The sequence below is a fragment of the Strigops habroptila genome, chromosome 6, assembly GCF_004027225.2.
Source record: "Strigops habroptila isolate Jane chromosome 6, bStrHab1.2.pri, whole genome shotgun sequence".
NCBI classification, from domain to species: domain Eukaryota; kingdom Metazoa; phylum Chordata; class Aves; order Psittaciformes; family Psittacidae; genus Strigops; species Strigops habroptila.
The window spans coordinates 22,102,728-22,128,968 of NC_044282.2; the positions used below are offsets into that span (position 1 = coordinate 22,102,728).

The following is a 26,241-nucleotide window of genomic DNA, read 5'->3' on the forward strand; positions in this document are numbered from 1 at the left end:
TAAATTTTGTAAGAAGTCCATTATTATTCCAGCATAAAACAGTATCAAACAAAAATACAGGGACACTTAGAATGGCATGTTAAATCAAATGGTGCATTTGCTCATTGGTCTTTGAAAGCTGCAAGTTTCAAGATGATCAACCACTCATTAAATCAACAGAACGCATTTTAAATACTTAATCATTTAATGTTATTAAAATACTTTCATATTTGCATATAGAATGTCATATGGTATATTATTTACAAAATAGCTCAATGTCACAATAAAATTTTTTACATTCAATATAGGAACTTAATAATTATTTAGGTAAATAACAAGAAATCGAACCTATTCCCTCTATGCAAACTCTATTTCTTAAACAAAGTTAAATAGCCCGAATATTTTTCATCTCTTACTTCTCATTGTCTTTTACTGTCATCTAGGAGAGCCTCCAGCCAAGGAAAGAAAAACAACTACCTTTACTTCTGCCTTACAACTGGCAAACTGTTTTGCCTTACATCTGGTAAAAAATCAGCACCGCTGTGAACACTGACAAATGTTACTGCCTTTTATATATGTATAAAATTCAATTTTTTACCTTTCCAAAATTATCTTAACCTTGTTTAATCAGTTACTGAGCTTCCATACTTGGCCTCTTCAACTTTCATTTACTGCGATTTCAGGTTTTGATGTATTTATGATTTAGCTTATAGAATATATGAACTATCGGAAAACAGAGTAGGGCTTGCACAGAATTTGCTTTCTTTCAGCATCAAACAATTTTGGCAAGAATGAGTGAATGACATTTTTAGTGAAAAGAACCCTATTTCTGCCTTACTACTCAAACTTGACTTTATGTGAAACCCTGAAATTACGCACATGAAATCAATGGGCATTACTAAAATAAGACAACTACAATATCTCCTGTTTGAAAATTATCTTTTCTTAAAAATAAGTTAGCAGTATATTTTTTTATACAAGAATTGTGTAATTAATACTGGCAGAACTCTATTTTACATGTTTTACCACTTTCCTGAAGACAAAAAGCACTGCTCATGTGAAAATAAGGCTGGTAAAAAATTCAAGGGAAACACTTTAGCCAGTATTTTGGCCTGTAAAGCTTATGTAGAAAGATCATAAGCTGAATTCTTCTAATGAAACTCAGGATAAACAGAATACTACAAGTTCTCTCAAGGAGCTGACAGAATGCAATGCTTCTAACTGCTATGGGAACTGGACTAAGAACTCAAGAAATCTGCTGAATGAACACATAGCATGTAAAATATGGCAGGCGTAACAGTATTTATCCACTCCCAAAATACCAGTGCAAATGGTTATCACCTTCTCTTTTCGAATTACAAGCTTGAAACGAGCAGCTATTATGGACATTAACATAACACATTAATAGCATGAGTATGCTGATTTTCATAAGCTTTCAGTACATTTAGAAACTCACATTAATACTGGGTTACTTAACTTTAGCAATATACACTTGTACTCAATGGTTTTTACCGTTGCTGTCCAGTGAACTGAAGCAGAAAACATCCACTAATGATATAAAAAAGTAAAGATGGCCTTTCATTTGTATATTAGTAGGTAGACAATTTCAAAACTAGTATTTGAAATTGAGATATACGGGCTTAAATACACTTCTATGCAATTCTTAATTCACTATAAATCCAAATCAGAGAAGTAAAACCATAAGCTTGTGTGTGTATGGAACAAAATACACTGTTATTTGAATAACCATATTTGAATAACCATTTCTTGAGGCCTCACATGAAGATGCTAATTAAACCCCACTAATTTCATACCCAAAGTGTCCACAGCTGTACTGCTACAATGTACGTGTCACATGTACACTGTAGTAGTACATAACAAAACTCTACCATCATCACCCGGCTGTAATTTGCCATTGCTAGAAGCTAAATTTTAAAGTTTGCCAAGCATTTTCTGCTATCCTTTCCTTCAGGATAAGGAAAAAAAAAGTAAAATCTGACTGCATGATGGATGTGGATGCACCAAATAATAATTTTATTCCTCTGTTACAGAAGATTTCCTAGGTCTGAGAACAAGGTCTTTGATAGAGGTAGTGATTTCCTGGAGCTCTTTTCGAATGGCATCTGCTCCTTCCTCTTCCAGGTTATCTGTTGTGTCACTGCCTCCATGTTCAGTTTTCTTAGTCTGGCTGATCAACTGTTTCACTACTAGCCCTTGATATTTGACTAACAGAGAATGCTGATCCTAAGGGGAAAAAAGAGAACAAAGCAAAGGAATGTCACTGTTACAGAGAAGGTACCCAGACCTTTAATTAAAGTAAATTTTTTAAAAAGCATTCTCCCATTCTTGCCTGAAGAGGGTAAGTATATACATAAATGTATTTCCATCAAGTTATTTTGCAACCTAAATTCTGAGAGACATTCAAAGAGGCAGAAAAATTAAAGTGTATGAATGCTGTGAGAACAGGACAATTAACTACCAAAGGAGGGAAGCAGCGCAGTTAGTAAACATCACCAGTTTGGGCAGTTTGGAATATAGAATTTCAGTATTTTTACTTTTGAAGTGGTCTATTTTTCTCTAAAACTGAACTAGAGAAGTTTAAAAACCAATCATGCTCTAACTGGGAGGAAAGAGAGTGTAAGAATTTTCACTTGCAAGAATTATAACATCCTGCAGTAGACAGCTGTCTCTACGGTTAAAGGCAAAAGCTGCAGTACTACTAACAGGTTGATTTTTAGTTTTATTAAAAAATATTGAAGACAGATCCTTGAAATGATAGGTTTGAAATACAATCCAGATCAGCAAAATTGTATATTCTGTAAATAAAATAATAATTAGACATGAAACACACAGATGTCAGTCTTACACAGCAGAAACAGTGTAAGGCGCAACTTCAATGTTCTGCCATAGAAACAAGGTACTTTCCCCTTAAGAAGCTAGAAAGGAATACCTCTGGGATCTTGCCACTTAGGAAACTTATGATCTGTGGTACTGATCTTCCTGGTGCATGAAGCATACAGTGGGTTGAAAACTGAAATAACAGAACTGATGTCAGGTGCAGAACAAAAGCTGGATCTTCTGTGACTTTAAGCTGCTCAATCAGAGCTTGTCTATGCTGAAACAGGAGTTGCCTGAGGAACAGGAATACATTATATAAAAATATTTCTGTCTTACAGTAGTTGATAATATATTTTAAAACATCTAACTTCAGTTAATTTTCTCTTCTGACCAGTTCTGTGTAAAATTACACATTAAGAAAAAAAAAAAACCCAAACAAAACCCCAAAAAACTAGCACTGGTGTAGCTCAGATTTTGAAAGCCCCCCAGACAATTTATAAACTATGCTGTAATAAGTAGTAAGTCAAGTAAATTAGATAAATATGAACTCTCCCCTCCTCCTTCTCCCATGGAATTAGGACTGCTTCACTTTGCATTTTTCAGTTAAACAGTCTGAAAAGAAAAACTGCCTCTTACTTACACATTCTGTGTGACTGCTACCAAACTAACCACCTAATATTTGTCCTGCAATACAGCTACACTTCACAGACTGTGCATAGAATAAATAAAATTAAGGTACCTTTCCTTCTTTTTGTCTCCTTTTTTCACCATAATACCACAAATATCCACTGCAGAATCAAGGCATGAAAGAAAATCTTCTACACTCTATCAGAAAATGATATAAATATTTAAACTGTGTTAGCAGATTATAAAAAAGTTAACTACTGTTCACAATCACACAAACAGATGACTGTGAATACATTTGTAATATGCTAGGAAAGAAAAGAGAAAGTAAAAAGTATTTAGTAGAAATTAACTCTATTCCTCTTCTAATAGTTCATATACTTAAACACTAAACCAAGTTATAATCCACTAATTTTAAAAATGGAATTAAAAAAGGAATATAGGTTCTACAATTACTTACAGATGTTTTTTCTTAAGAAACGTATCAGTCTGGCCTTTTGCATAAAACAATAAATTACTTTGTATTTTCACTGCTAATCTAATTTTTTTTTTTCCTAAATATCCAGAGTTTTACTAGTTATGAAATACATGGGACAACAATCAGGATCTTCAGGAATAAAATAAAAGAAACACGAACCACTTTGAATTGCAGATTCTCTCTCAGCTTTTACTTTTCTCACCTGCACTTAAGAGATACACTGGATTCCACCTGGAAGCGAAGAGCTAAGTGACTATCAGTATCAAAATGTAAGATCACCTTTTCACTTCTTAGAATTCGCAGGTATGAAAATGTACTTATTCTCACTGACTTACACAAATTCAAAAGATTATTTTGACTTTATCCTTCACAGCGGCAGCAGTTAGGTACTACACGCTCTATGTTAGCTGTTTATTAGCACTGTATTAGTAGGAAAATCTCAACTCTCATTCTGGATCACTTTACCTTGCCATTCAGAGAAGTATGCAGTTTAGTTAAAGGGCCTTTGGTGTCTTCTGGTAATTTACCTAAAATCTTTGTCCGGACCTGTATGAGACAAGAATGAAAAAATCTGTACTATTAATTATCCTTTTAGCTGTAGGCACATTTATACAGAAGATACTAAAATATTAAATAAACATCACTGATCTACTTGAGACTGTTAAAAAGGAACCGTTATCTGTGTACCTCACTTGTGATTGTAGAGTAATTTTCTGTTGTCATCATTGAATCAGATGCTAGGAAGTTGAAAATAAGATTTGTAATATCTGTACAGACTGTCTTCAACAGATGTTTGGCAAGGTTAGTCTGAGTGTCATCTGTTAAAAGAAGTAAGAGATTAAAAGTTAACTTATAGTTACGTGATTCTTGACAGTTATCGCAGCACTTCCTAAAACATGGACTCTTATCAAGTATGAGTAGTATGAGAAAGTTATCTGGATACATGAAGCTAACATGCCTCATTTGCAGTTGCTTATGGAACATTCTTCAGTGAAAAATGTGAGCTTTTAGGTTTCTAAGAGCATTTTAATGTGTTGCTAGTATTTCAAGAGGTATATTTGTATAAGCAGCAAAGTAGTCCCTGTACAATCCTCCTGAATCCCTAATGAACAACCACTGCTATTCATCAACAAGTGAAAAAGGAAAAGTCTACAGGACAAGCAGTTAAACAGAAGAGCAGGCACATGACTTTAGGACTGAAACAGTTTTTAGAAAAAAGGCTACAGAACACATGTACAAGAACAGAAGCTAATGGGAAATAATTCCATTTATTACTAAACATACGAATATCAGGGTTACTAGCATTTCCTTTTGTTATAAGTTTTCCACAGGCAAAGTTCTATATAAGAGCTGAATACAGCAGAGAATCTTGGAAATGTCTACAATATTTTCCTAATGCTACTTTTCTGTCACAAAATATAGGTAGCTAAACAAGGCACCTTACAAAGTAACCCACTGCATAATGAATCTACACCTTTTTGAAAAGCTGCCCCCAAGGAGCAGCTACTTTCAGTATCAAACCTAAAAGAGTTTTTAACAGGGGCTTCTTAGAAACAGGTAGTATTCGAATTTTTTATTAGTGGCATAGGTGACAGAATGAAGGAAGCTTACTAATTTCGCACTTCAGCATAAGGTCAGTGTTAGGCACAGTAAACACATCTCTAAGTTTTTCCTTTTAAAACCGTTGCTCTTTTTTGACCTTGAATGTAGATTCTGGAATAAATTCAACACCCTTGAAGGAGTATATTCAGGTTTTAAAGTATATATGTATCATACCTGTGAAATGCTTTGTTCCCTTTTCAAATAACCGAATGTTGTTGTACAAGTTTGAGAATTCCTCCTGCAAGTCCTTCATAGTCTGCCTTCTGCTGGCTCCAGAAGAAGATGTTGAAGACGTAAACACAGAACGCACAACTTCCTGGTAAGTTTTTGTTAAAGGTCTTAAAACAGGGAAGAAGAAAGGAGAAAAAGGGAACATTAAGCGAAGTGTAAAACTGTAGGTTTTTCCAAATGTATCAGCAATAGAGACAGCTATCTCATTACACAGTAAGTGAATGGGACATGAATGCCACAGAATGGTGAGCTAAATAAAAAAGCAAATCATGGAAATCAGAAAAAAAGCACTAGGAAGTTAAAATGTACTTTTTTAAGTGCAGAAGTACTAATGTTTACAGTATGCACAGTATGTACATGCTTGCCAAGGTTTTAACTCATAACAACCTTAAATGCAAACAAGATGAAAGACAGAAAATATTTCCAGATGCAATGCTATTCAAAAACTCTTTCAGGGATCTGTGGACAAATTTCAGATCAATGATAGCTACAAAAGGGGAAGACTTTTAAGTTGCATTAAAATAGCACAGACCCTTCTAAAAATGTTACCATTACAGGTATCATTGTATTCTAATGTCCTTTTTGCCCTGAACATACATATTGACATCCTCTCTCTTTTATGGAACATCTTTTAAAAGAAGATATTCATCTTTGCTTAAATCAGTTTGCTGACCTAGCTTATTACCCAGTTCCTCAGGTATCAGCGGAGCCATAAAAGACAGGAAAGATGAACACAGACCAAGGGCTGTATGAAACCCCAAAATGGTCAGTGTAAGGGGGTGGAAGTACAACCATGAACTTGAAAATATGCCTGCTGACAAAGGGGGCAGAACAACCTGCTGCTGCTAAGCAGAAGCATTACTTCTCATTACTGTGTCAGCACAGTTTTCTAATACATAGGCAAGTACATAACATGGAGCTGTAACATGCTTTGCTTCCATCAGCAAAACATTTTCTCTAAGTAAGAAAACAGACTGAAGAGCAGGTTCATCTGAAGTGAATCGCGGAGTTTCTAACTCCAGTCGAATTTCTGAAATTACCTTATTAGATGTTCAGCAAGTTCTGTAATAAGTTCTTCAGGACAATCCTGCATGTGGGTCTTTAAAACATCCTGAACTTCATCTTGTGACATGAAAGGGAACTCTGGCTGCTTATTCCTACCTGTAGTGGTCATGAGCAACATTCATTAAGAAAACATTGTATTTAGTTTTGCTGTGTTTCCTCTGTGGCATGCGACATTGAAATGCCTCAAAGTCCAAACCTCCACAGAAGAAATGCACTAACAACAATACAAAAAAATGGATGACTACACAATAGTTAAATCTTACACATATGAAAAAACTGACAAAATATCTCTTTGATTGCTTAGAAGTTATGTTCCTTCATAGACAACTTAAATAGTAATTGTAGTCACATTTTAAACTGCCTGGCCTATCCACTAGTTTAGAAACTATGATGTCACCAAGAGCAAGTAGATTTTTAAAATGCCAAAGCTGAATAAAATGTTCCAATTTGAAATATTTCACAAGGTTGGCTTTTGTTTAAACTCCATTTAGTAAGGTATACAATCATTTAACAAAGGGTATCCTAAGCTTGAGGTTACAAGATAAAATTTGAGACATGAGAAAGCAAGAGTATTAAACCAGACAAGAAGTTCCAGTAATAAAATCAACTTACATGCTGCTTGTTAATACATATGAATTTGTGCCTCTGTATTTTGGTTTTGGACAAAATATGAAGTTTACCTGCATGCTGCAGAATTGTTTTATACATAAGAATGAGATCAGGATGAAGACAGGAAACCAGAAAAGGACAGGCATTTTATGTTGCAGATGCAACACAAAATGGGTTTATTCTGCACATAAAGAAACTGAATGAATGGAAATCAATGATGTTCCTGATTGTGCCACATTAGCAATGAACATAAAAGGCTATATAAACTGATGGTAAGGGAGCTTAAATCAGGTTTTGGAAAGGTTTTATTTATACACATCTGAATTTATCTTGGGATTTTGGCTCAAGCTACTTATTAAAATACAGCAATACAGGCATCAACAACTGTAAAATACAAAAAAAAGGTGATCTAACACTTAATTTTATATGCTCAGTAACTGAGCAGCCTTGAAAAATAATTTATATGAGAATTTCAGTAATCTGAGAGTAGTATCATACAAAATTAAGATGCTGTACTTCACAACTTCACATATGTTTAAAAGTATTTCAGTCAGTACTGAAAGTCTAGATACTGTACATAAAATGGAAGTACACATTTCTGCTTCTCCATTGAATAAAAGAAATAACACATATTTATGACTGTGTCACTTGTAACCACTGCTTGGTGAAAGCCTAACAATGTAGGTGTTTAATTCTGAGGATGCCATTCATGCTCCTTGTCTTGATGGTATATGCAGAGAAATGGGCACCAATAGAGAGCGATTCAATCTTATCTTTTAATACACATCTAAAACAAGTGAGACAGAGTAGCCCTTCAAAGTACTACCTTTCTCCATTACAAAGTCAATAGTTATAAAGGTAACTTGTTCAGATGTAGAAGTCTCAGTTAAACAGGACAAATCTTACTTAAAATATTAAAACTTTGACGGTATATTTTATCCCGATGAGGAAAAACATCGAAGTACTATTTCTTTGTTATGATTTCCTAATTTAAGCCAACTAAGATTTGGAACTGGATGTGAACTTCTCCGTTTATCATACACTATTCAGCAAGTGGTAAGAAACCAAGTAGAACAACAATCCTGAAATCTAAGGCATTTCCTACATAAAATCAAATAATAAAAAAAATCAAAGGAAACTCATTTCTTTTACTTACATTTCTTTTTTAAAGACTAAGTTATACTTGTCAGTGAATACGGTATGCCTATTTCATTTAAACAGCAACATCATATTCGTTGATACAATCCTAACTAAATAGTATTCTCATCTTTGACATTTTACCTGACACTGTCAATACAGCGGGAAAAACCAGAGATGTGAAAGATCAAGTGCTAAAAACATGTGCGTATGAATAGACAGTGCCCAAATTAAAAATACAAACCTGTGCTAGTTGCTTGCAACTCTTCATCGCTGTCAGCATCTTTTCTTCCTTTCTTCTTGGTTTTCTTAATCTTGATCTCTCTAGCATTACCACCTCCTCCTCCTCTCACGCAACCACTGCCCTCTGGTGGAGAATTACTTGCTTAGTACAAATCAAAGTTGTAGCACTTAAAAAGTTTACAATATTAACGTAATTTTACTGCATTACTTGTTAATGCTGAATTAAAACCCTACGACCTGATCCTAAACATAACCTACAATCCATATTCCAGAATCTTAGGGCTGTAAGTTTTATTCTTAAGAAAAAAGAGCAACTGAGTCACAGCTTTATTTAAGCTAACGTCATCAATAAACACGAATACTAATCATACCAAATGTACCTATATATTTTATTTTAAAAAGGCACAATATCTTTTTCCACCTGAAAACAAATGAGATACCACTTTCCATAATGTAATGGGAGATTTTCTGTTGGCTGAAAATAGCACCTTAGTAGGCATTTAGCATTTTTATTCAGTGATGCTGAATAACTGAGCTACTAAAAAAAAAAAATCCAGATAATGTAACTTTGTTAACTTGCAGAGAAAAAATCCTACGTGGTATGCATTTACTCAAAATAGTCTTGGAAGTATGCATTCAATTAACTAGAACACTAATTCTTTTTCAACTATTCCTAGATGACTATAATGCAATGAGATGTTCCACTTCTGACAAACATATCAAATTACTTAGTTCATACGTCCCGTAATCCACATATTCACACTGCAGACAGGATCTTAATTTGCAATACAGTCCCTCTCCACAAGGTAAGCTGTTCTGCTGTTCAGTCCCCTTTTCACGGCTTGTTCCCTTCTTTTTTCACTTGAAAGAAATTTCAGCTCCAGAATAATTGGTTCCATACATGCACTATGTCTTGAGAAAGTAGTTCTTTTTCCATTTAAGTATAAGGTCCAAGATTTCAAGTAACTACATTATGTAACAGTGCTATCATTTAAGAAAAGGAAACACAAAGACAAGATGCTACTACTCACAAAGCTAACTGTACCTGTTATGTGTTATAGATGGATTTTTAAGTAGTATTTTGCAGGAACAGCAAAGTAGCTCACTTGCAGTTAGGAGCAGATGAAGTACTTGTGCAACCTTCTTCGTTTGTGACCTCCATGCCCCCCAGAATATACATTAACCTGTGAATCTCCAAATAACTGCTATGTGTGCAAACTACAGAAAATTGTCAGGCATGGTTCCCAGAAAAGATGTATAATATTTTCCAAAAAAAGCCCTAAAACCTAATTTCTCTATTTATACAGAGCGATTTTTTAATTCATTTCTCAAGACTATTAAGAAATATTTTCATTTTCATGGGTCCTTGAGAAGTAGAGCACAGGAGTGTATCTATACTGTGTAATTAAAAATGGTACAGAGGTCCCTGAGCTACTGGTTTGGCCAGTCCTCAATGCACTACTTAGTCTTACATGACCAAACCATATACACTAACAAATGGACATGGATTCCTGGCTTCTAAAGACAGCTGCCTTGTGCTGGACTAACTCAAGACATCTTTATGGTATTTCACAACCTGAAATTAGTTCTCATGGACACAGCTCAGATATATCTACACTTACAGGATAATGACAAGAAGTGGCTGGATTATTTCTTAAAATATCTTCAGCAACAGACTGGAAGGAACTACCCCACTAGAGTACAAAATATAGTAACAGTAACTTTATATTTGAATATTCCCAAGGCTAAACAAGATTATTTTTTTTTTTGGCTTAAGCTAAATATTGATGCTTTACCTGTTGCCTTCTTTCTTCTTTCATCCTTTTTGTCTTTTTTATTAGCATATGAGTTCTCTAAACCAGAAGCCTGTTTAAAATCTTCTTCAGTCATTAAATTAACAGGGTTATTTTTAATTTCCTAAAATGAAGAACATGCACTTAACAGCAAAAAGATACAGCAACAAAAGATACATGCAGAAACATTTAACCCTTTTGGCTATGTTTTCAGTATACTAAGCTAACACCATGTATTCAAAGTGCAACACATGAAGAGATATTTATTCTTCTCTTCAAAATTCAGCATCTGATCATACTGTTAGTGGAATGGTGTTCCCTGAGTGCAACTGAACATACATTAAATTACACTGATTATACATACAAACTTTTTCTTCATTTCTTCTCTTCTTCCCAAACTGTATTTCAGATGAGATGCAAAGAGATGGTAAGAGCAAATACAAAGTCATATAAACTATAGTCCAACACTCGACATATATCTTGACCAATAAAAACCCTACCTTTTCAGCTTTCTGTTGCATTGTAGCAGAAAATAGATCAGCACAGCTGCTTAGAAATTTCTCACTGACCACAATAGTGTCACTGAAGATTAAACCTGAAGAATTTTTGTTTAAAGATCTCATCACTTGCTGAAGCAAAATCCCAGCATCTTCTACTGACAATGAGCTGGGCAGAAGAGTCTAGGGTAAAGAAAATAAAAATCATTTACATACAATAATCTGTTCTGGAATGGACAGACACACTTGTGTGTGGATAAACAGAATCCACAGACATCTGACATCTATTAACTACTTAGAATATACTGCACTTTTAAAATTAAACCAGTAATTTAAGGGTAAACACTACTTTAAATCTTCTAACACCACAAATCAACATTGCTCTGTGCAAATGCATGGCAACTTTTTCAAAATGCACCTCAACAGATACAGAGTAACACCAAGCACAAAACAACAGCAGGCTTCCTTACAAGTGACAAAATAGTGCTGTTAAGGCCTAGCATTAGGATTTAGCCAGGACAAAACGGCTAATATCCCTCTGCTTACGAAACTGCCACAAAAGTCCAGTTTAAACTTTTCTTCAAACCCTCTCTCCCCGTCCCCCCCCCCCCCCCGAAATATACTGGTCTCTAGCAGAATACACCAGCACTAATTTTGAAATGAAAGTTAGTCCTAGGTTTCTATCAACTGAATACTGCTACATCCTTCCACTGGCTTTGTTCAGGCCAGTTTAAAGGCAAATACCACCTTTTTACTTGTTATTTCACTTAAACTGAACATTCTTCTTTGACAACATGGAATTTTCATTATACATATGTGTAGTATCAATAAAGTATCCTTGGACACAAAAGAAAGACAAAACAAATAAATACAACAACAACTGAAAGGATTGCTTACTGCTACATCTATCCAGTTTCCAGAGCTGATGGCTTCCTCTACAGAGGCTTCAACTTGATCCACAATTTCTTGACCAACACAAGCTGCTCTCAGAAATAAGAGCTGTGTGGACTTGTATCTTTTTTTAATGTAGCCTGCTGGGTCAGGGATGCCAAGTCTGTACAACGCATCAAATTCTATAAAACAGTTAGATGTCTGTCACATTTAAGTACCTTCGTATCCTTACAGGATCTTACGTGGTAATTTTTTTTGAAAGCATGAAATGAAGAATTTCATAGTTTGTCTACAAGTAAATGCAGCCTTAAGCTGATGCTGACCTAAAACTTAGTTTGCTACAAGCTGCACCACCACATAGTTAAGAGAAATATGAAGATCAAATCATGGACATGACTTTGGTCTGAGTTTTGGAAAAAAAATGGTTTGGGGTTTTGTTCTGGGTTTTGATTTTTTTTTTTTCAGATTCTTATACCTTTATCTTTGCAATTTTCCAAAGTATTCCAATAAAACATGAACAATATTTACAATATATACAATGTCAAAATGTTTTGTTTTCAAAAGTTATGCCAATATACTTGTAGAATTGTGCAATACCTCACAAGCAAAGTGTTTCAACTATTGGCAGTTTATACTTAGACATTCTGAAAACATTCAAAGCTTTTGACAGACACTTATCAGTCAAGCAATATTACAGAAACACTTAATGCTACTACAGTAAATTATGCTCAAGTTTTTCAAACTGCAAGACCGTTTTTAGGAACTGGCCCTTTGGGACCATAAGGATACATTCTTTGTTTATGCAGGTCCATATTTTCCCATAGCTTCTGTATTAAAACATCATTGTCCAGCATCGCTGATTTTTAAGTTAGATAGATTTGTTTGGATTTGAATCAGGACACTAGTGCCACCCAGTCCAGTTCTACAAATCTCATTTTGCACAGGTTCTTCCTGTGCACTGCATGCTTGGCTGTCTGGACTATGAGCCCAAGCTTGGTTGTAATCTGGATGCCTGGACTGAAACTCCAAACCTGTGGGTCAAACATGATCACCTGAAAAGTCTACAATGAGCAGTCTAATAAATGTTTTCAGAACAGTAATAAAAGTAGCATTTGTAACTCTGTTTTTGAGAAATAAAGTTACTGTTTAGCAGTATGGTTCTCTCTGTTGAAATACGGTTCTTTGTGATACAGTAACACACATCATTATAAGCAAGATGGTCTTTTAACAAAGGAGTATCAACTACTGTATTGATTTCCACTTATTCTTGTGAGGCTTCACTCTAAACACTGGCTATATTAGCGTAAGACCAACTACCTAAATTAGTTTTAGAAAGACATTTTATCTAAGGGAATATAGATTAATTACCTAAGTAACCATTCTGCTTGAAAAAGGAATCCACCCAGTTGCTCTGCGTTCTGGCATAGATGTCTGGAACAAACACAGCCTTATCCTGTCTCCCACCAACCACAGCGCCTTTTAGTCGACCAGTGTTAACAAGTTCTTCTAGCACAGCTACAATACAGAAAATAAAAGAAGTGGCACTTTCCACTTTCTCTCCACTAAACAAAACATAGCAATTATTTTCCCTGTTTGGTTTCTTCTTTGCTGACCTCCCACGCCCATTAGTTGTTTGTGCTTGTTCTAGAAAAACATTTCTTGGGTCTATCAACCATTTTTAAGACTATGTGAGTGTTCTGATAAAAGCTCTGGAAATCATACAATGTTTCAAAAGAGTGAGCCTCAATGGCAGAATCAAAACACTTTTTACTGGATATGTAACTGTACAGTTTGAGCTTTTACTTTAGAAAATGTATTCACAAAAGTATCTTTCTCTCTACATATAAAATATATAAGCATTTTTGCAATAATGTTCTCTTCAAATTCACTGCTTGCATGTTAACCAAGACAGAAAAAAGAGATCCGAACACATTAAAATGGCATGAAAAATTGTTACCTAAACTGCATAAATGTGAGCACCTCCTACTGGTGACCATCTTTATGGTTTACAATATTCACACTGTTGCCAATAATAACCTCCTAATAAAGTACAAATACTGTTGATGAAGAACATACTGGCAACTGGTAGTACCAAAATACTAAGCCTTTCTCAATCTTAAATAAAGTATTTTTGGTCCATTAAAGGTGCACAGGAATATCTGATTTGCCTCGTATGTTCTGCTTATGCCTTCTCATAAATCACTAGATATACTTAAAAAAAAAATCAGTGACATCAGCTGCCAAGCTCTGCTAATTTCCAGAGCTTTGCTAGATGGCTTTTTTATCCCCAGTTTGTGATGATTTCTATTTCATTAAAAGACAGATTTTACCCTGGAACAGAACATGAAATAATATCACATGGTATGGCTTCTTCCTCATTATATGAGTCAACATTACAACATGCTTAGTACAGCACATGAAGGTTTAGCTCACCTACGCAGGAAAATTTACCTGAAAATCTGGTTCCGGAAGAAATACCGCACATTAAATCATGATTTTTTTAATTTGGTCAGACACGACCATAGCGTAGGTAAGTCTCTACAAGCTAGAGTAGCAGCTATTGAACTCAACTGCCTCTAACTCAGCTGAACAGTACTTATACTGAGAAAATGTAGAAGAAAGAGAAACTGATTTAAACAAGATACAGCTTTACCTCACCTAAGACAAGAGCTAGAAATCATGTTCTGCCATGATTCAGTTACCTTCTATAAAATGGAGCTTATAGGACAGATTCTTCAAATAAAATTAGATTTTTATACTTACTAATAGTTAAGTTATAACAAACATATAAAGCAAAGCATACAAGTAACATCATTAAAAGATATCTTTTTCAAGTTTCCAGCATTTGTGAAATTGAAATGGTATCTCAGCAAATAGATAGAATAAAATCAAATGTCCTCTGGCAGTGAGTAAAAAGATAAAAAGCTCTTTGAAACTTGTAGAGGAAGTGAAATACAGTAAGAAAAACTAAAGAAAAAGATGAAAAAACTCATTAAAAAAAATCCACCCCAAAACCCATGAAAAAGATAGTACGAGAAATACCCTTAGCCACAGTGATGATTACTAACAATGAGAAAACACTAGAACTTCAATTCACATTAACACTGTACATGAGCAGAACATGATCATGTACTTGCAGGACCTGTTTGAAAAAGACTGTAACCACATACTGAAATTTATTGGGTACTGCAACAGTATTATAATGCAGTCTAACAGATTTTCCTTTTAATCTATGAATAGCTGGATGGCATGTTCCAAAAAAAAGAGAGGAAACCTTAAACAGATTATGTGAAAGTAGAGTGTTTATATGATTTTATTTAAATGCTAAGATGTTAATTTTCAATGAACAAGTTTGTTGCAAAGAACAAGAAGGTAAGAAGTGAGGTATTATAGTGTAGCTAACGTGTGCAATGCCCAGAAGGCAAAAAGACACAATCAAACAAAAGAGAAATAGTAACTTTCATGAGAAGAGACAGAAAACTATTAAGGGATTCCACAGACCAGTAGCACTTAGTCAGCCAGAATACAAGACTAATGATGCTTGAAGCAGCATTTTGGACAGATGGGAGGGGGTAGTCAAAGAAAAGCTGCAACATTAGAAGTAAGAAACAATTAAGTACTGCCTAAAAGTTTCAGCAGTTGGGTAGGAAATCTTTTTTTTTTGCATTTCTATTTAAATAAGGAACTGCAAAAAATAAAAGCAAACAGTTTAAGGATATGCTTTACCTCTCAGCATATAAACACATTTAACTAAGAGCATAACAAAAGCTCTGCCTCTGATATCACAGAGAAAAGTCAATAAATAGAATCCAGAGCAGTTAATGTTATTTGGCTACACAAAATCTGTCCCCTTTTGTGCACTTCACTGATAAAACTGCCAGTAGCTAAGGGCAAGTAACGAAACAGATGACAAAATGAGTTCTGTATTTCTTGCATCATTCTGTCCCAGACGCATTTCATCAACGTATGCTTTCACTGCTTTAGATACAGAGAACATCTCTTCAGTTATGGATAGCAGAAAAGATTTAACATTTTTTACACGAAAGACAAACATATTGCTCTTTCTTCCAGAATTAAAGCTATATACTAAAATGTTTATTTGAAAGCATACTTCTAGTAATGAAGAATCTATCAAGTAACTAAAAAAACCCAACCAAACAAACCAACCCAATCCAAATGAAACTCACAGTAAAGTAAATGTTCTTGAAATCCGTACCGAGTGATCAAGTTACTTACAGGTGTAGGCCTTGGAAAAAAGACAAACAAATCAAAATAAGTTAATGACCTGAAACTGATGTGGAGAATCTAGAATTAAGAGAGGTTACTCCAGATGGACAAAACTACAAAGTATCTTAGCCCCAGGGTGCTACACTGATGGTTAACATTGCCTAAACCATTTTAATTTTGAATTACTATGAAATTTTATCTTATAACAAAGCTACGATAATTATTGTAAGGGAACTTTTGCTGTTCCAAGTTTTTCTCTTCATACAAATTGACACAGAAGGTTATTGACTTAATTATAAAAAATTATCTAGAGTCACACATAGTGGGCAGACATCAATATGTAATTGACTAGGGAGTGGTAGAAGGACAATGAGGATAGATTCTCTCCAAACGAACGAAAGAACTACCAATTAACATCTTCTTCAGCCAAGCAACTCGCTGTATACTGCATATTGTTATACTGCTCTTGTTCTCCTTTCAAAAGGAGGTCCCCATTTCAAAAATGTGGGTCTAATATAAGTAAATATTTCACCCCAGGAACTGAACTATACTTAAAGAAATCAATCCATAGTTCTTTATTTTCTTTTCTTTTTCAATCACAAGAGAATTTCGTCCATAAAGACCTATGTTAAAAATATTCTAATATGTGGTTGCAAGTGTTCCATTTACCGAGTAATTGCAGTGAAGAGACCACGAATGCGTGCTCGATGCCGGGACACAAAGGCTTCTGTAAAAATCACCTCATGGTTTTCCTGGTCTAGTTGTCCATGAATAATTCTACCCAAACGCCTGGATAATGCCTGTAAATGGAAGCTGAGATGACTGCTAAAACTGTATATTAATGGTGTTAAACAACAATTAATGAAAAAAGTCTATATTAACAGAGCAGCAAATTAGCTTCGCTAAGACAGACAAAACATTCAGAAATGAGGACTGCAAGTGGAAATTACTATTTAGGTATGTTGAGAATGCATTTAATACATATAAATTGATGCTATTATGGCCCACACTCCAAACTTAAGGGAATTCAGCTTTCCTACCAATGCCCTCTTCTATCAGACACGTGTGTATCTAATGATGAAAGAAAACTTTTCAAAAGAAGAATGGCTTGGAAATGCACAGTGAATACTAAGATTTACCCTTTGTACTAATTTTGTGCGAACCAGTGGCAGATGAATTCAATATCCCTTTTTTTTCAAACAGACAAGATAAAAGTTAGCAACAGTAAACACAAAAGAAAGAGGTAGAAACAGCTTATAAATGTGCATCGTTGCAAGTGAACTAAACCCAGGAAATACTGCCCAGCTAACAAAGAAAACCCATGTAATAATTTCTGTATGTTAGAAATGTTTTTTATAGAAGTTAATCATGCAACAAATATTACAAGAAATCTGCTCATAAACTGAGTCAACAAGCTTGTCTGTGGTACATAATATGACTGTTCACCTAACACATGCCATGGGATTATGCTTTGAAAAAAGTATCTTCCAAACAAAATCCAACCTTAACTGAAAGCCAACAATGATAAGAGAATTCTCCCTAATCCTTTTAAACACTACGATAGTCACTAACAAAGGAAAATAGTTCTTTGTTTCTTACTCTGATTGTCTGGCTTCAGCTTCTAGAAACAAACATTTATTTTACCTTTTCTGAATAGTCTCTACCATCGTATTTCTGCTTCCTGGGAGACTAATGAGACTGATGAAATTAACCCTGTATCTTTAGTATTTCACACAAATAAATTTTCAGATCTTACACTAATCTAACCTGTTCCTGACATTACTAATCCTAGTCTGTTCCTAACAGTCATAAAGACTATGAAGAAATTTCGCCCAGTAGTGAAAAAGCAAACATCAACTTCATTCTGTGAATGGCTGTTACGCTGCAACTTCTATGTACTTAATACTTTTCTACTTAGAATGACAAACAGCTTATAACAATTAAAGCCATGAATATTACAAAGATAACCAAAGAATGTGAATACAGTAAATTCTACATTTGCTAAGTTGGTGGCTTGCATCACCTGTATCAGGAAGTCTCCTGGAAGATCGTACGCCTTGCAGAGTTCTGATATTGTCACCTGGCCAGTTTCCTGCAGTTTATCATTTATTTCTTCTGCTAATTGATCCAGGTAACTCCTTATTTAAAAATAAGAAAAAAAACACCCGAACACATTAAGTGTGAATTTCAAAATCAACCTGTCAGCCACATGCAGAATTACTAATTGACCTGGCATTATGATGACCAGAGGGCTGGAGCACCTCTCCTATGGAGTCAGAGTGACAGAGTTGGGCTTGTTCAGCCTGGAGAAGAAAAGGCTAGAGAAGCGAGACCATAGAGCAGCCTTCCAGTACCTAAAGGTATCTGGAGTGAGCCTTTTTACAAGGGCATGTAATGATAGGAGAAGGGATAATGCCTTTAAACTGAAAGAGAGGAGATTTAGATTAGACAGTAGGAAGAAGTTCTTCACTGTGAAGCTGGTGAGACACTGTAACAGGCTGCCCAGAGAAGTTGTGCCTGCCCCACCCCTCGTAGTGTTTCAGGCCAGGCTGGACGGGGCTTTGAGCAACCTGGTCTACTGGAAGGTGTCCCTGCTACATGGCAGCAGGGTTGGAAGTAGATGATCTTTAAGGACCTTTCCAACCCAAACCATTCTATGATTCTATGACTATACTGCTTTCTGCTTAATTTTTGCAAAAATAAAGTTATTTTAACTTAATAAAGGAGAACAATGTCAGTGAACATGTGTTTGTGTGTTTGGGTTTTTTTTAAGCCTGCTAACCAAGTAGTTAGTATTAAAATTGGCCATTTATCTGCTTGTATGAATTTGTCAAATAGCAGGAACAGGAAAACATTATATGTCAATGAGACTTAGAAATGGGCCTTAATAAGCAAGATAGTTTTTTTTAAAGAGAGCCAGGAACTTCACATTCTTTGCCAAGAATAAATCCTGCAGCACAATCAATAATAGAGACAAGAGTATTACTTCAGCGGCTGTTAGTGTGCTGAAAGCCATGAAATAACTTGCTCATACATCTTTGGCTTGTGAGGTAAAGCAAGATGTGGGAAAAAATTAGAGGGTTTGTCAATAGCCGAGGCAAACAGCAAAGCCAAGAGAGATCTGGCAGCTGTACACAAAGACACTGAGTAAGAAATGATGCCTCCTAAGTGCAGGACACTGGACAGAGACATTCAGTAAGGCTTTTGCTCCATGGATTCACTGGATGCTTTGCTGAGACAGGCCTCGCTTGCCATTTCCAAAAGAAGCATTTATCACTACCAGGCAGCCTTAGCAGAACTCAAGAAAAATGTATTTTGCTTCAAAAGCAACAAAGGCTGGCCAATGCTTTTAGGCTGCATTCTAAAATATGAGACATGTGAATTATACATATTGCTCCTGAAAGTACTCACTCATTTATAAGCTGTCCCAGTACAAGCTGAATAGTTTTTTCAGATTTAACGATGTCATTAGCCCTGTTTTCAATATGCAGAAGGTCCACATTTATTACCTAAAGAAAAATGCCAATGAAACCTTTTATCAAAACTTTAAATTAATTCTCAAACATTGAGAAATTATACATACACATTCCTATGTCTTGAGGAAAGCTGCTTTTATATTTTTCTGCTACTGCATACATACACAGTTAAGCTGTGATTTGGAATAAAGCAGCGATGCTTCCTTTGCAACTGTGACAAGGTTAAAAGAAACCTCTATAATAAAAAATTCCAGAAAGCTATGAACAGAAAATAGTAAATTGTCTTTCAGAAAGGTTTTCTGATTCCAAGTGATTTTACTCAAGCCAGAAAGGAAAATTAGCCACAGAGGAAGACTACTTGAGGATAAAGATTAGTGGAGACAAGCGATTAACGAAGGAAGAGTGAAGATCCAAAGAGGCATGCAAAGTTAATTATGCATGCTCCTGCAGCTTTATATTTAAATGGAAAACACATTTACTTTCTGTTTGCCATCCTTAGTTTACAAAGGAAGAGTTCATAAAGAAAATCTGTATATTTCAGTGGTGATATCAGGGGCCCTAGATTATCATTAAGCATACAGGAGCCTTCTATAAAGCAGTAAATGGACAGATTAAGTAATCTGCAGTACTCTGACATGAGCTATCAGCTTTTCATAAAGTTCATTCTCTTTTAAAAAAGTAACTTAGCTGGAGTTTAACTGATGAACTCCATACTTACAATATACATGGTGAAGTAAAGAAAGAAGTATGCAGTTTTTTGTTACTAAAAAGTTACCTGTTGTAAGTCAACAATGTTTACTCGACCTTAAAAAAAAAGAAGTACAAATACACTTTTAGTGAATAAAACATGTTTGAACAGATTTAGTATATAGCATAGTCCATTGTGTACAAAACATTTCTTCATTACCTTTTTGTAAACCAATTAAACCAACTTCAGCTTTATATGTTATCAAATCACAGGCAGTCGGCGCAAGATATCCCTACTGCTCTACCCTGTTCTACCCTATTGCCTTGCTGACAACCCCATATAGAAATTCCAGAAGTAAAAATCACTTTCAAACTCCCTCCCAATTAGTTTTTGCTTTGATGCTGATCTGGATTTAACCACTAGTCCATGAGTATCAAAACAGTGATTGCCAAAACTTTCTACCCTTACATGATGCTACTAACAAACCCCAGCAAGTTTAAATTCAATTCAAGCTATCATACCGATATGATACAGTGGCCTAACATATTTAGACATATTTGTGGTAATTGTAAGAATATTACTATTCTGCATGAACATAATAAGGAAGTTAATTTTCCAAACATACGATAACATGAAATTCACCCTTAAACATAACTAAAAGTACAGTACTCTGTCTTCTCATTAAAACCATTGATAAAAAGCAGTCTGAAGCCTATGTGCTTCCTTATACATCTGAGATCTTAAAAAGCAGATGGCTCATCATTCTGGTAAAATAGAAGATGTCAGTGACAATTTTTAAATATTATCAATTACATGAAAAGAGAATGATTTTGAAATTCCGAGTCAAGGCCAAATATCTAGGCTAGACAGTTAACCATACTAAAGTGCCAAACTTCCTTCAAAAGGGCTCTTAGACCACTTCTACCTTTGAAATTCTGCATGAGTGAAAATGAACAAACGAACTAATTAATGTATCTTGATATGCTTATCTAAAAGCTTAACACAGATCTGAAGTGAGAATAAAAAAGTAGCAGGTGAATTAATATGTAGATGAAGCAATAGGAAGCAAGCTCACTTTGTTTTTTGGGTTTTTTTTTTTTTTGGCAAGATTAGGGCTACTGAACAAAACTTTCAAATTCTTTCTGTAGTCTTCAGAACTAACTTCCAAATCCAGAGGAAGAAAGCAAATGCCACACTTACCACCACATACGTGAAGCTCATCCCGGATCTCCTTACTAATCTGTGCTGGAGTGACATATTCTTTTCCATCAAGTGTGTGCACTACTTCCAACTGCTTTTCTGCAATCAGTTTAGTGACAATTTCTATACAGTTCCGTTCTGATAATCTATCAACAGCATAAATAAAAGTCAGTCTAAGTAAGTACTTGCTAAAATTACCTTCAAATTGATGTTTCAGAAACACTAAACACAGGAAGGGTAATGAAAATTACTTACTGTTCTGTGTGAATATTTTTAAAGACAAAAAACTGATTTCAGTATCCTGTTCATCACCCCCCAAATCATCCATATGGCTTCACTTATGTGCGTCATATCTCTAAACCAACTTTTACTCTTCTCCTGAACAGCTGCCAGCCCCTTTTGCTGAAAGAATGCACCTGATTGTGCACTTAGGAATGGTTATGCTTACAGAATTTGTGTCTATCAGCCTTCTGTACTTTTTTATTTTGCTTTGCTTGCTTGGGATTATTTTATGTTTCTTTAATAAAAACAGTAAGTTCTAAGCAACAACCTCTACTGCTCAACGACACATACGGAAGAAACAGAGCACTGGAACCATGACGCGGTTAGCAGCTTGAACTTAGCGGCAATTTCATACCGTGGACCTGCATGTACTCTGTGGGGACCCCCGGGACTTTTGGGGACTGCAGAGAGTCACTGCCTGGCGGAGCTCCCGGCCCCGGCTCTGGGTCAGGGCCAAGGGGCCATGGGGCGGGCTAGGGGAAGGGAGGCCGCCGGCGCGGGGAGGGCAGGGAGCGCCGGCAGGCGATCCTTAGCGGCAGGCGGCGGGCTCCAGGGTCCGCAGAGGGTACCGGCGCCACGCTGCTCACCTGTGGGCCACCTCGGCAAACTGTGCCCGCTGGAAATCGGCCGCCAAGCGCCGAATCTCCTCCCAGGCGGCCGCCATCGCCGCCTCGACACTACACGTCAGACCCCACCAGCCGAGCTACGGGCAGCCAGCGCGGACAAAACGCCTCGCCGCGGCCGCCGCTCGCAGCGACACCTATCGCCCGGGAGCAGCCCCGGGCCTCGCCGCAGAACAAAACCACGAGAAAAGAAGCAAAAAACAAAACACTCGAAAGTCAGTTTCCCCACGCGTGCCTGACTCCCGCAGCTGGGCCCGGTGGATGTAGCCACGAGGGCAGGCAAACCGTGTTGTCAGCAGCGAGGCCCGGGGCGCTGCCGTCACGGGTGACAGGGGTGCTGGAGCTGATGGCTGAGCAGGGTGCTTCGCCCTCTGCGCTGTGTGCCTGCGCCGGCCGGCTTCTCTGTGAGAAGGCTGAAACTCGGTCTGAAGTGTAAACCGAGCTTTCAGCGTGTTGGTGGGAATATGAACAGTATTAGAAGCCAATGTTACTGAAAACTGAGATGAAATCTAGTCTAGAAGTAGGGTATGAGGCAAATAGTGTCACCATTTACTGGCACCGCTACTGTGCAGTGAAGGGTGAGCTTGTCATCCGGCAATGAAGATAATATTTTGTAAAGAACGATTTGTATGAAAGCTTGAAAATCTGAAGTTTAGAATTGCACATAGTAAGGAAAAACAATGTTTCCTTACTAAGCTCACAGGTCTTGAGGAAAGGTAGAACGCTGATACCTGGATCAGAAGAAGAGTAACGACTAACTTCAGAAAGATTAGGAAGAAACCCATGGTCAAAAATACAGTAGTATTAAATTAAAAAAAATAAAAAAACCAAAGTAAACGGGGGGGGGGGGGGGGGGGGAGAGAAAGGGGGTTGACCACATAAAGTATTTTTAGCAGTATGTAGAAAATGCATAGAAAGAATGAGTAATACAAAATAGAGAATAACAAAGTTCTAATACAAAATAGAGAAGAACAAAGTTCCTAAGAGGTGTGGTTTATCAGAAAACTTTTTACTTGGCATAAAAAATGAATTAGAAGAATTCTGATATGCATATTATATTTTCCTTTCACTCAGAAAGAGCAGTGTCATATGTTCATCTGGAATTGATCTAACAGGGGAATAAAGCACAAAGGTGTGATTATTTGGTAGACTGGACTCTGTGCAGACTGTTTTTGGTATGGGATATTTTGTTAAGATACCTGCAAAAACACGAATTAGCAGTGCAGCCAATGAAATGATGAAAAAGTAGAAATGATGTAAAAGTAGAAATGAAAAAATATTTGTCCAACAGCATGTCCAAAAATAGTTTGTAAACTGGATAAAATGGAGTATAAATTAGAATTTTATTAAATGGTTCTTTCATTCTGCATATGTCATGATACTATCTTCATTACTTGCTTGTCATTTTTTACTACCAAACTGCTGAATTTGTGAATTTAAAAGATGTAGCTATCTGGTTTTGCTCATTAATGTGCTTAATTTGATTTTAGCAATCAAAAAGGTTACCTCATGCCTCTTTTGGTTTTCATTGTGCTGGTATACAAAATCTAAGCAACATCACCGATTTTGGTGTGGTGATTCAGAGGCTTTACTCAGACGAAGGAACAGGTGCCTAACAAGCTCTTGCTTTATCAAAGAGCTGGCAAGATAAAGCACAAGGTTTTTTAGAATGGTAAGTGGATATTGAATGTGTATTAGAAGGACAGGGTTTTCACCCTGGCTGTGTGTGCCACAGGTAGCATTGGCTTTTTTCATTTTCACAGTCCGCCTTTAATGAACAGGAATAGTAATCATAATAAATGGTCAATTAATAACATAATGTTTTGCTTTTCAGCGTTCTCTTTTCCTGTCCTGTTGCACAGTGGCTGTGCTGTATGCTAATGAGAGGGTGCTTAGTTGAACCTCAAGCATCCTTTCTACATAATTGGTTTTGTTATGAAACACCATACTTTCAATTAACTAGTGTGATTACTTACCTAACTCTAGATAGGAGAAATTTAGTATTCATTTGGTTCTTCCTTTGCAGTGAATGTTGTTATCAATAATAAAGCATTCCCTGAGTAAAATATGTATACATGTGCAGGGCATGAAACAGCACATGCATGTGGGAAATCTCACAAGTAACATTGAATGCTAAATGCATCAGTAGCTGCCTTGTTCATATACTATGTGCATGTGTTTCAGACGTGTATTCAGAAAATTATATTCTTGTGGATGCTGGGTTTTTTTTTTACTGTTTTAAGAAACCCTTTCTTTTTGTTAGGATATGTAGAGAGCTAGTGAAATTTTCTCAGCTTCAGAATACTAAATCCAGTTTATATCCTTGTTTGGCAAGGTTATTTTCTGTATTTGGATTAGAAGACTAAATGTACTGAAGTATTTAAATGAGCAAATTTCCACACTGTGTTTGACAAAATCCTCTTTGTTCTTTTTTGAGGAATGGTTAAACATAATGTGCATAATTTAGAGTAGCTGTTTGTTTCACCTGATCTGAAAATGTAGTACAGAATATTTAGGGGAAGTGGGACATATGTCTTCAGGTTTTCAGCCATATGCCTAGCTAAAAAGCAAATGTACTGCTGTGTTTATAGAACAAATTGATAAGAATAAATGCCAGTGTAAATTTGCACATTTTGCCATTCAACTGAATATTTTGATTAATGCTAAATAGAAGACCAATTTGTCAGTAATAGTGTAGCACGTCATAGTGAGATACTGCAAACATCAAGTATATTTTACTCTGATATACTGAGCTGTCATGGAACAGAACAGTGAAGTCATGTATAATATTTTTATTCATAGCAAACTGGAAGCACCTGTAAAATATTGCAAACAATATAAAATATATGCTGTTGCATAAATAAACAAGCATTTATATTATCAAAGGCAACAAAGAAACTTTTAAGGGGTCAGTCAACAGATATTCTCAAAATTCAGTGCCAAGCAGACTCAAGTAGCAATTAAGACCAGATAAATAAAATAAAAGCACTTTATTTAAAGATAGAAAGGGAGTACAGATTAATTTTAACTGTAATTTCAAAATGCAGTATTAACAAACATGCAAATAAAAAGAAACCCAGATATTTTTATCCCCAGAATACTTTTTTCACAGTGACATATTTTCAAATCACTTTTTGTGGTGCTTCCTCTGTATTAGGCTCATGTTGCAGTTGCGGTGTCATGGATCGCATCCTAAAGCAGCAGTGATCTAAGGCTTTGCATATTCTCGACAGGCACTGAAACATCAGAAGATGTGCCAGTTCAGGGCACAGTGTTTGTTCAAGTATAAGGTAATGGAAGTCCATTGCCGTAAAATGGATTAGTACTTCATACAAGTATAGCATTCTGAATTTCACAAGGGGGAAGCAGAATTTTAATGAGAAGAAAGGAGACAGGATTCAAGCCTGCCTGCCTCTCTGTCACCTCTTGACCTCTTAAATTGCCACTTTGAACCATGTAGTTTCTGTCACTTTACAAGGGATCAGGCTTCTGACTGCAGTTTCTCTTTCTCTCCCATCCTCCTTGGGCTGCTTTCAGCCCTGAATGAGAATAGGGGCGTTGGATCAATGGTTTGCCTTTTGTCATATCACAGATGACCACATTATGTACAAATAATAATTGGGTTGTTCCCTCACGCTCTCTTCTATCTGGAAAGTTCTATCTATATGATTAGAAATCATCTAATTTCCAGACTGAATTAATTAATGAGCATTAATGTTTTAGTGCTTTAGTTGAATTAATCACAGAATCAGCGTGGC

At 36.0% G+C, this 26,241-nt stretch overlaps 1 protein-coding gene across 2 annotated transcripts; it reads right to left on the reverse strand.

Moving 5' to 3' along the window:
- Positions 1-22,561, reverse strand: UFL1 (UFM1 specific ligase 1). Of its 2 annotated transcripts, none has more exons than XM_030490068.1 (19): positions 22,448-22,561; positions 21,579-21,724; positions 20,466-20,494; positions 19,626-19,723; positions 18,238-18,352; positions 16,884-17,014; positions 16,175-16,233; positions 13,356-13,502; positions 11,994-12,169; positions 11,100-11,279; positions 10,603-10,723; positions 8,808-8,930; positions 6,793-6,913; positions 5,696-5,859; positions 4,607-4,737; positions 4,385-4,465; positions 3,557-3,642; positions 2,930-3,110; positions 1-2,223 (listed from the first exon to the last, which is right to left on the reverse strand). In XM_030490068.1, the coding sequence occupies exons 1-19, from the start codon at positions 22,522-22,524 to the stop codon at positions 2,014-2,016; spliced, it is 2,376 nt and encodes a 791-aa protein (XP_030345928.1). In that variant the 5' UTR covers positions 22,525-22,561; the 3' UTR covers positions 1-2,013. The 2 variants fall into 2 exon arrangements, with proteins under 2 accessions (XP_030345928.1, XP_030345929.1); XM_030490069.2 differs by having other exon boundaries at positions 1,989-2,223; positions 2,930-3,010; positions 22,448-22,558.
- Between the last annotated feature and the right edge of the window lie 3,680 nt (positions 22,562-26,241).